The 12,394-nt window shown below is 47.6% G+C and overlaps 1 protein-coding gene across 1 annotated transcript; it reads right to left on the bottom strand.

Annotated features, from left to right (window-relative positions):
• Positions 1–284: 284 nt before the first annotated feature.
• On the bottom strand, positions 285–4,268 carry LOC138354048 (uncharacterized). The gene is made up of 4 exons (XM_069307766.1): positions 4,021–4,268; positions 2,676–2,881; positions 1,715–1,856; positions 285–898 (listed from the first exon to the last, which is right to left on the bottom strand). Exons 1-4 carry the CDS (start codon positions 4,121–4,123, stop codon positions 549–551), a joined length of 801 nt encoding a protein of 266 aa, XP_069163867.1. The 5' UTR covers positions 4,124–4,268; the 3' UTR covers positions 285–548.
• Positions 4,269–12,394: the final 8,126 nt, after the last annotated feature.

Below are 12,394 nucleotides of genomic sequence, written 5' to 3'. Positions count from 1 at the left end.
CAGAGATCAGCCCAAGCTTCATCTTGAGGCAAAGCTCAATGCCTTAAGCCATATTGATGCTCTGTCCACAGAGCATTCTCTCTCTCAAATCATAATAGTACACTAATGGTTCCCTACACCACCCCTCAGGTGCAGCTGCAGCAGGCTTGGGTGACATGATGACTATGGGGTGCACAATAAACTAACACTCACAGAATGAGTATGGGCTGCACAATAAGCTACCTCTCACAAGATTAGTAATAAAGAAACATTAATTTTTTGGGTAGGGTGACTGAAACTCATCCTGGGGTAAAAATGTTTATTTAAATTTATTATAGTTAAATGAATTTAGTAAATTATTCCATATATTGTATTATAAGTGAATTGACACTAAACTATAAATGATACTAATAAGGTTTTAAAAATGAAAAACAGTAAAAATCCTTCATGTAAGATATGGAAGTTGAAAAGTAAATTAACTGTAAACTAAATTATAAACTGTAGACATAATATAAAGTATTATAAGTAAAATACCTATAAACTACCAAATAATGTGTAAGGAACCATTTCTATTGTTTGTCCTTTTTTACCTGTTTCCTCAGGTATTTTAAAATTCCCATTCCGTTGTTACTACACTGTTTTCCTGGTGTAGTTCCCTGTGGTTCAAATTTTACTACTTGTACTTCTTGCTGTTTCTGAAGGATTGCTAATGGTAGCCCTTGTTGCACCGGCGGAACTTTTTGTAAATGTTCCACCTGCGGAACTTTTTGTAATTGTTGAATTTCTTGCACCTGCGGTACTTTTTGGACTTTATGCACCTGCTGCACTTGTAGCTCGTCAGGATTTTTTTCCAGGGCATTATCGCTATCACCTTCTGATCCTAATGTAAGTTTATCTGCATCAAGCTTCCTTGTGCGTGCTGGAAAAAAAAATAAAAATAAAAAATAAAAAATTTTGAAATGGAAGATCCTGTGTAACAAATTTAATCAGTTACTATGATCGAGCCGCAGAAATTTTACAGGAAAGATATGGTTGGGTTGACTGCATCTATCTGGACCTAAAAGAGGCATTCAATAGAATTCCACATAAGAGTTTGTTCTGGAAACTGGAACATATTGGAGGGGTGACAGGTAAGCTTCTAACATGGATTAAAAAATTTCAAACTGATAGAAAAATGAGGGCAGTAATCAGAGGCAATGTATTGGACTGGAGAAATGTCACGAGTGGAGTACCACAGGGTTTAGTTCTGGCATTCATGGATAAATAATAAATAAATTGTTCATGATTTTTTTAGACAAAAGCTAGAATATGCAGCAGTTGTATGGTGCCCATATCTTAAGAAGTACATGTACAAACTTGAAATGATACAAAGACGTCATGGGTGTCATAGGGGCACCAGCACACTGGTTTGCTAAAGGGCCCTTAATGCTGTCGAGACCTTATGGGCCCTTGGACCCATTACGTTAAGACATAGTGCTGTATTGGGCCACACACTTTTTGCCATATACATCAACGACAGAGATGATTGAATTGAAATTATATATATATATATATATATATATATATATATATATATATATATATATACATATATATATATATATATATATATATATATATATATATATATATACATATGTATATATATATATATATACATATGTATATATATATATATATATATGAGAGAAAATAATAGGTGGTGATATATTTATATATTATGTGAACTACTTACACAAAAAGAAGTTAGTGGTGAAGATCTTCTTGTCCTCTTCTTGTATTACGTTGTTTGGTAGGATACCATGCGTCACCCGTGCTGGTCCTTTCTTGTAATAGATAACGATTGATTCATACCCACAGCCACGCAGATATGTTAGCTGAAAAGCAAATAATATTTAAACAATAACACTATCTGGGAAAATGCAACAAAATAAATGTTTGAAGCATAGCTGGGCATGTGCAATAGAACCCATAATAGAATCACAATACCAGAAATAAATATCTTTGATATCCCCAGAGTCAAAGTTATTCTGTGTAAATACTCTATGCAAATAAAGGGACCTTGTCTATGGAACTAACTTGCTAACAAATTTAAAAACTGTCCAACTTCTGCCATTTTAAAAAATAAAACCAAAAAGTACCTAAATTTTTTCTTGATAGTTTCCTAACTAGTGTATTAAACTCGCACTGTATCTTATGAAATCCAATGCCAGAATATATGTGCCTAAACCATACAACTTTTCCATTGTAATCATTGCTATCACCTTATATCATGATTGTTATATTGAATGCATATCTTACTATATTATACCTTGAAATATTCCTCAAATTATGCTACAATTTATATGTTGATAACCCTCAAATTTTACTTTAATGTACATAGTAATCTTTGTGATACTTTCTTACAATGTACCAGCCAATTTTTTCCATTTAAGCTTTAAATTGCCTATTTAAAATTATCTGTTAGATTAAGGACCTGCCCAAAACACTATGTGTGCTAGTGGCTTTACAAGAATGTAAAAACATCAATTCTATGTACTCTCATAATCCCAGTGTGCTATCTTGTATATAAATAAATAAACAAATAGTATGTAAGTACTGTACAGCATTATTCATGTTGATTCTATACCTTATCAAGCAAGTTCAGCATAAGAAGAATACAAATGAATACAACAGATGTAGACAAACTTCAATACCTGATTTTCAATCCTTCGTAGAACCCGGCTTGCTGTATTTCGTTCTAAAGCCTTCTTGCCTTTAAGTAGAAAACGGGCTTCCTCTTCTTTCTTCATTAATTCTCTACTGTTTCGGAAGTCACACTGGCAGAACTTGCAAACATTGCTTCGGACATGCACACATTGTTTGCAGTTTGTGCATCTCCTCAAGAATTTTCCCTGAAGACCTGAAGGAAATAGTTTCTAATAAAATACTTATATTCAAATGACCTATGCTGCAAAAATTATAAGTTAAATTGTTGTTAAAATGTACTACAGTAATTAAATATATTATTTAAATTATGAAATAATCTACATTAACACTAGTGAGAGCAATGTTAAAAATTTTAGGACTGCATCTGGAAATAACTTTAATTTTGGATGTGATTAACCATGCTGTAACTCGTATAACAAAACTGAGAGGAGTTGAATCCAACAGCCTGATTGACCAGGCTGTTAATTTCAAGCGAATACTATATTATTGGAAGAAAAAAAAATTATATATATATATATATATATATATATATATATATATATATATATAATCAATATTGTAACTTTTTTTGTGTAATGACGTTTTCAAATAAAGTTAGATAAATATACACACATACCAAAAGAATAAGGGTGGTAGGAGAAGAAAATATGAAAGTGTTCAGTGAGGATCCACAAGGTCTTCTCTGAGTACTCTTTATTTTCTTCTCCGAGGCTATGGGTCCCTACACTTGCACCAGAGGTGGTACCCCTCATATATATATATATATATATATATATATATATATATATATATATATATATATATATATATATATATGTCGTACCTAGTAGCCCGAACGCACTTCTCAGCCTACTATGCAAGGCCCGATTTGCCTAATAAGCCAAGTTTTTATGAATTAATTGTTTTTCGACTACCTAACCTACCTAAGCTAACCTAACCTAACTTTTTCGGCTACCTAACCTAACCTAACCTATAAATATAGGTTAGGTTAGGTTAGGTAGGGTTGGTTAGGTTCGGCCATATATCTACGTTAATTTTAACTCCAATAAAAAAAATTGACCTCATACATAATGAAATGGGTAGCTTTATCATTTCATCAGAAAACAAATTAGAGAAAATATACTGTCAGGAAAACTTGGCTTATTATGCAAATCGGGCCTTGCATAGTAAGCCGAGTACGACGTTCTGGCTACTAGGTACAACATATATATATATATATATATATACATACATACATACATACATACATACATACACACATACATATATATATATATATATATATATATGACAGTGTCAGATTCAGTTTACTACAGTTTAGTAATTCCTTACCCTTTGATGTACTAGGTAGATCCATGTTTAGTGAAGTTTTATAGCTGGAGCTGGAAGATCCTGTCGAGATGACTTCTTCAAAGAGAATAGCTTCAACACACATTGTGTCTTGAGTCTACCAGTACTTGGCCTACAGTTACCAGATCTGATTTACAGAAACTAGTGAACTATGGAGATAAGATTGTTAATAATATACTTTTTTTGAGATTCATATGACTTGCAGCTTAAAAACCAACCTTATTTTAAAATAGTACACTAAAGTACATAGCAAATTGCGAAATTCGTAGTTTTTTAACTACTTTAAAGCTAAATTCTCAAGCTTTGAAAATAAGCACAATTTGCTATTTTAAGCGGAATCTGGCAACTCTGATTTAGCATGTAAACATTGACTTGCATTCACAATGTAGTTATTTATTTTTCAACAATTTAAAACGAGTTATGAAAATACACACATTGGTACATTATTGCAAAGGCACTATACTATATATATATATATATAAATTGTTGCAAGTCGAGCAACAAATATTTTACATTGAACAACAAATGAGATTGGAAAAGCAGTATTGCCAAAATAGACCCCAGACACACCCTGTGGGTAGTAATGGACCCCCATACCGACCCTATGAGGGGTAGTGGACCCCATAATAACACTATGGGCGATAGTGGACACTATACAAACACTATGGGCGGTAGTTGACTTCATAGAGACCCTGTGGGCGGTAAGGGACCCCCTATCGACCCTGTGGGCGGCAGTGGACCCCCTATCGGTCCTGTGGGCGGCAGTGGACCCCCTACCGACCCTGTGGGCGGCAGTGGACCCCTACCGAACGTGTGGGCGGCAGTGGACCCCCTACCGACCCTCTGGGCGGCAGTGGACCCCCTATCGATCCTGTGGGCGGTAGTGGACCCCCCCCATATCGACCCTGTGGGCGGCAGTGGACCCCCTATCGATCCTGTGGGCGGCAGTGGACCCCCTACCGACCCAGTGGGTGGCAGTGGACCCCCTGCCGACCCTGTGGGCGGTAGTGGACCCCTACCGACCCTGTGGACGGTAGTTGACTTCATAGCGACCCAGTGGGCGGTAGTGGACCCCATACCGACCCTGTGGGTGGCGGTGGACCCCATACCGACTCTGTGGGCGGCAGTGAACCCTATATACTAATCCTGTGGGCGATACTGTACCCTATAGTCATCCTGTGGGGGCAATGGATGCCATACATATCCAGTGGGTGTTATTGTACCCCATACTTATTCTGTGGGTGGTTGGAGCCCCATACCCATCCTGTGGGTTATAGTGGACCCCATACTCATCCTGTGGGTGGTATTGGACCCCATACCTATCCTGTGGGTGGTTGTGAGACCATACCCATCCTGTCGGTGGTAGTGGACGCAATACACATCCAGTGGATGGTATTGGATCCCATACCCTTCCTGTGGGTGGAAGTGATCCCCATACCATTCCTGTGGGTGGATGTGACCCCCATACTCATCCTGCGGGTGTTATTGGACACCTTACCCACCTAACAGGTGGTAGTGGACCCTATACTAATCCTATAGTTTCCAATAATCCACACCATACCATCCTGTTTGCAGTAGTTTACCCTATATACATTCCAACATAACATCGTTTTCTGTTAGCGTTCCTACAAAACATTCTTTAAAGATTTCTAAAGCACAAACTATGGTATATAATATTGATTGGTGAAGCACTTATTCTATGTAATAATTTATTGTGCTTATTATAATTTACTAAGAACAACTAATATTTCTTAAAACAAAACTACGAGCCTTCAATAGGATGTAGCTGATCTGTAATATTATAAGAGCATGGACAATAGTAGGTGAATTTCACAACCCATGTGGGACCTGAAAACTACAATTTTCGTTATAATTGAACCAATCACGACTATTCAGCTATCTACGTTGATGGACGAGTACTGTGAGACGTAAATTGGTACGTGAGGAAGAGTTTGAGCCTTGGTAAAAAAGTTAACTGGGAATATATCACATATGTACTAAATCACATTCCACATATTGACTTTAAGCACTAGTCATATATGTACTGTCTTGTGTGAGAACGGGTTGCCGCCCGCATATATCCCACCCCTGTACGGGTGTCCGCCCTCATATATCCCACTACTGTACGGGTGCCCGCCCTCATATACCCACCCCTGTACAGGTGTCCACCCTCATATATCCCACCCCCCTTTACGGGCGTCCGCCCTCATATATCCCACCTCTGTACGGGTGCCTGCCCCCATATATCCCACCCCTGTACGGGTGCCCGCCCTCATATATCCCACCCCCGAACGGGTGCCCGCCTTCATATATCCGAACCCTGTACGGGTTCTCACCCTCATATATCCCACCCATGAACGGGTGCCAGCCCTGACATCCCTCCCTTGTATGGGACCCCGCCCTCATATATCCCACTCCTGTACGGGTCCCCACCCTCATATATCCCACCAATGTACGGGTGCCTGCCCACATATATCCCACCCCTGTACGAGTACCCGCCCGCATATATCCCTCCCCTGTACAGGTGCCCGCCTTCATATATCCCACCCTGTACGGGTACCTTCCTGCATGTATCCCACCCCTGTACGGGTGCCCGCCCGAATATATCCCACCCCTTTACGGGTGTCAGCCCTCATATATCCCAACCCTGTATGGGTGTCCGTCCTCATACATCCCACCCCTGTACGGGTGCCCGCCTTCATATATCCCACACTGTACGGGTGCCCTCCTGCATGTGTCCCACCCCTGTACGGGTTCTCGCCCCTCATATATCCCACCCCTGTACAGGTGCCCGCCTACATATATCCCACCCCTGTAGGGGTCCTCGCCCTCATAAATCCCAACCCAGTACGGGTCCCCGCCCTCATATATCCCACCAATGCACAGGTGCCTGCACTCATGTATCCCACCCCTGTAGGGGTCCCCGCCCTCATTTATCCCACCCCTGTACCTGTACGGGTGCCCGCCCTCATTTATCCCACCCCTGTACCTGTATGGGTGCCCGCCCTCATATATCTCCGCCCTGTACACATGCCGTCCCTCATATATCTCACACCTGTACGTGCGCCCGCCCTCATATATCCCACCCCTGTACGAGTGCTCGCCTTCATATATCCCAGACCTGTACGGGTTCACGGCTGCATATATTTCCCCCCTCCTGAACGGGTGCCCGCCCTCAAGTATCATACTCTTGTACGGGTGCCCGACCTCATACATCCCACATCCTCTACGGGTGCCCGCCTTCATATATCCCACCTCTGAACAGGTGCCCGCCCTCATATATCCAACCCATGTAAGGGTGCCGCCCTCATATATCCCACTAATGTACGGATGCCCGTCATCATATATCCCCACCCCTGTACGGGTGTTCGCCTGCATGTATCCCACCCCTTTACGGGTGGCCGCCCTTATATATCCCAACCCTGATCGGGTGTTTGCCCTCATATATCCACCCTTTTGTACAGGTGCCCGCCTGCATATATCCCACCCCTGTACGGGTGCCCGACCTCATATCTCCCACCCCTGTATGGGTGCCCGCCCGCATATATCCAACGCCTGTATGGGTGCCCGCCCTCATATATCTCACTCCTATACGGGTGTCCGCCCTCATATATCCACCCTTTTGTACGGGTGCCCGCCTGAATATATCCCACCCCTGTACGGGTGCCCGACCTCATATCTCCCACCCCTGTACTGGTGCCATCCCTCATATATCCCTCCCCTGAACGGGTGCCATCCCTCATATATCCCTCCCCTGAACGGGTGCCCGCCCGCATATATCCCACCGCTGTACAGGTGCCTGCTCTCATATATCCCCATCCCTGTACATGTGCCCGCCCTCATATACCCCCCCTCCCCTGTACGGGTGTCCACCCTCATATATCCCACCCCCCCTTTACAGGCGCCCGCTCTAATATATACCACCCCTGTACGGGTGCCCGCCCGCATATATCCCATCCCTGTATGGGTGCCCGCCTTCGTATATCCCACCCTTGTACAGGTGCCCGCCCTCATATATCCCACCCTTGTCCGGATGCCCGCCCTCATATATCCCACCCCTGTACAGGTGCCCGCTCTCATATATTTCACCCCTGTATGGGTGCCCGCCCTCATATACCCACCCTTGTAAGGGTGTCCACCCTCATATATCCCACCCACCTTTACGGGCGACCGCTCTCATATATCCCACCCCTGTACGGGTGCCCGCCCGCATATATCCCATCCCTGTACGGGTGCCCGCCTTCATATATCCTTCCCCTGTACGGGTGCCCGCCCTAAATTATCCCACCCCTGTTCGGATGTCCGCCCGCTTATATCCCACCCCTGTACGGATGTCCGCTCTCATATATCTCACCCCTGTACGGATGTCCGCCCTCATATATCCCACCACTGTACGGGTTGCCGCCCATATATAGTCCACCCCCGAACGGGTGCCCGCCCTCATATATGTGAACCTTGTATGGAGGCCCGTCATCATATATCCCACCCTTGTACTGGTGTCCACCCTCATATATCCCACCCACCTTTACGGGCGACCGCTCTCATATATCCCACCCCTGTACGGGTTCCCGCCCTCATATGTCACACCCCTGTACGGGTTTCCGCCCTCATATATACCACTCCTGTATGGGTGCCCGCCCTCATATATCCCACCCCTGTACAATGGCCCTCCCTCATATATCCAACCCCTGCACGGGTGCCTGCCCTCATATATCCTCCCATGTACGTGTGCCCGCCCTCATATATCCGACCCTCGTACAGGTGCCCGGCCTCATATATTCCAGCCCTGTACGGGTGCCCCCCCTCATATATCCCACCCCAGTACGGGTTCCCGCACTTATATATCCCACCCCTGTACGGGTGCCCGCCTACATACATCCCACACCTGTACGGATGTCCACCCTCATATATTCCACCCCTTTACGGGCGCCCGCTCTCATTTATCCCACCCCTGTTCGGGTGCCCGCCCGCATATATCCCACCCCTGTACGGATGTCCGCCCTCATATATCCCACCCCTGTACGTGTGCCTGCCCTCATATACCCACCCCAGTACTGGTGTCCGCCCTCATATATCTCACCCCTGTACGGGTGCCCGCCCTCATATATCCCACCCCTGTACTAGTGCCCGCCTGCATGTATCCCACCCCAGTACGGGTGCCCACCCTCATATATCCCACCCTTGTACGAGTGCCCCGCCCCCCCTCATATATCCTACCACTGTACGGGTTGCCGCCTATATATAGTCCACCCCCGTACGGGTGCCCGCCCTCAAATATGCGAACCTCGTACGGGTCCCCGCCTTCGTGTATCCCACCAATGTACAGGTGCCTGCACTCATGTATCCCACCCTTGTAGGGGTCCCCGCCCTCATTTATCCCACCCCAGTACCTGTACGGGTGCCCGCCCTCATTTATCAAACCCCTGTACCTGTATGGGTGCCCGCCCTCATATGTCTCAGCCCTGTACACGTGCCGTCCCTCATATATCCCACACCTGTACGGGCGCCCGCCCTCATATATCCCACCCCTGTACGAGTGCCCGCCTTCCTATATCCCAGACCTGTACGGGTTCACGGCAGCATATATCATCCCCCCCCCTGTACGGGTGCCCGCCCTCAAGTATCATACCCTTGTACGGGTGCCCGACCTCATATATCCCAAACCCTGTACGGCTGCCCGCCTTCATATATCCCACCCCTGAACAGGTGCCCGCCCTCATATATCCCACCCATGTACGGGTGCCCGCCCTCATATATCCCACTAATATACGGATGCCCGTCATCATATATCCCCACCCCTGTACGGGTGTTTGCCTGCATGTATCCCACCCCTTTACGGGTAGCCGCCCTTATATATCCCAACCCTTAACGGGTGTCTGCCCTCATATATCCACCCTTTTGTACAGGTGCCCGCCTGCATATATCCCACCCCTGTATGGTTGCCCGACCTCATATCTCCCACTCCTGTATGGGTGCCCGCCCGCATATATCCAACGCCTGTATGGGTGCCCGCCCTCATATATCTCACCCCTGTATGGGTGTCCGCCCTCATATATCCACCCTTTTGTATGGGTGCCCGCCTGCATATATCCCACCCCTGTACGGGTGCCCGACCTCATATCTCCCACCCCTGTACGAGTGCCATCCCTCATATATCCCTCCCCTGAACGGGTGCCCGCCCGCATATATCTCACCCCTATACGGGAGATCGCCCTCATATATCCCACCCCTGTACGGGCGCCCGCCTTCATAAATACTTCCCCTGTACGGGTGTCCGCCCGCATATATCCCACCCCTGTAGGGGTCCCCGCCCTCATGTATCCCACCCCTGTACGAGTGCCCAACCTCATATACCCCACCAATATACGGGTGCCCGCCCTCATTTATCCCACCCCTCTACGGGTGTCCGCCCTCATATATCACACCCCTGTACTGGTGCCCGCCTTCATATATCCAACCCCTGTACGGGTGCCCGCGCGCATATATCCCACCCCCGCACGAGTGCCCGCCCTCATGTATCCCACCCTTTTATGGGTGCCCGCCCTCATATATTCCACCCTTGTACGGGTGCACGCCCTCATATATCCCACCGCTGTACAGGTGCCCGCCCTCATAACCCCCCCCCCTGTACGGGTGTCCACCCTCATATATCCCACCCCCCCTTTACAGGCGCCCGCTCTCACATATCCCACCCCTGTACGGGTGCCCGCCTTCGTATATCCCACCCTTGTACATGTGCCCGCCCTCATATATCTCACCCTTGTACGGGTGCCCGCCCTCATATATCCCACCCCTGTACAGGTGCCCGCTCTCATATATTTCACCCCTGTATGGGTGCCCGCTCTCATATACCCACCCTTGTAAGGGTGTCCACCCTCATATATCCCACCCACTTTTACGGGCGACCGCTCTAATATATCCCACCCCAGTACGGGTGCCCGCCCGCATATATCTTATCCCTGTACGGGTGCCCGCCCTCATATATCCTACCCCTGTACGGGTGCCCGCCCTCAATTATCCCACCCCTGTTCGGGTGTCCGCCCGCATATATCCCACCCCTGTACGGGTGCCCGCCCTCATATATCCCACCCCTGTTCGGGTGTCCACCCTCAATTATCCCACACCTGTTCGGGTGTTCGCCCTCATATATCCTACCCCTGTATGGGTGCCCGCCCTCAATCATCCCACCCCTGTTAGGGTGTCCGCCCGCATATATCCCACCCCTGTACGGGTGCCCGCCCTCATATATCCCACCCCTGTACGGGTGCCCGCCCTCATATATGTGAACCTTGTACGGGTCCCCGCCCTCGTATATCCCATCAATGTACGGAGGCCCGTCATCATATATCCCACCCCTGTACTGGTGCCCACCCTCATATATATCCCACCAATGTACGGGTGGCCGCCCTCATATATCCCACCCCTGTACGGGTGCCCGCCCTCATATATCCCTCCCCTGTACGGGTGTCCGCCCACATATATCCCACCCCTGTACGGGTGCCCGCCCTCATATATCCCACCTTGTATAGGTGCCCGCCCTCATATATCCCTCCCCTGTACGGGTGCCCGCCTTCATATATCCCACCCCTGTACGGGTGCCCGCCCTCATGTATCCCACACCTTTACGGGTTCCGACGTCATATATCCCACCTCTGTACGGGTGCCCGCCCTCATATACCCACCCCTGTATGGGTGTCCACCCTCATATATCCCACCCCCCCTTTTACGGGCGCCCGCTCTCATATATCCCACCCCTGTACGGGTGCCCTCCCGCATATATCACATCCCTGTACGGGTTCCCGCCCTCGTATATCCCACCCTTGTACAGGTGCCCGCCCTCATATATCCCACCCTTGTACGGGTGCCCGCCCTCATATATCCCACCCCTGTACAGGTGCCCGCTCTCATATATCCCACCCCTGTATGGGTGCCCGCCCGCATATATCCCATCCCTGTACGAGTGCCCGCCCTCACATATCCTACCCCTGTACGGGTGCCCGCCCTCAATTATCCCACCCCTGTTCGGGTGTCCGCCCGCATATATCCCACCCCTGTACGGATGTCCGCCCTCATATATCCCACCCCTGTACGTGTGCCTGCCCTCATATACCCACCCCTGTACGGGTGTCCGCCCTCATATATCTCACCCCTGTATGGGTGCCCACCCTCATATATCCCACCCCTGTACTAGTGCCCGCCTGCGTGTATCCCACCCCAATACGGGTGCCCGCCCTCATATATCCCACCCCTGTACGAGTGCCCCGCCCCCCCTCATATATCCCACCACTTTACGGGTTGCCGCCCATATATAGTCCACCCCTGTACGGGTGCCCGCACTCATCTATGTCCTCAGCCG

The sequence above is a fragment of the Procambarus clarkii genome, chromosome 61 (genome assembly GCF_040958095.1).
Source record: "Procambarus clarkii isolate CNS0578487 chromosome 61, FALCON_Pclarkii_2.0, whole genome shotgun sequence".
Classification (NCBI taxonomy): domain Eukaryota; kingdom Metazoa; phylum Arthropoda; class Malacostraca; order Decapoda; family Cambaridae; genus Procambarus; species Procambarus clarkii.
Note: the sequence above shows the minus strand (reverse complement) of the source record. Positions and strands in the feature narration are given on the sequence as shown.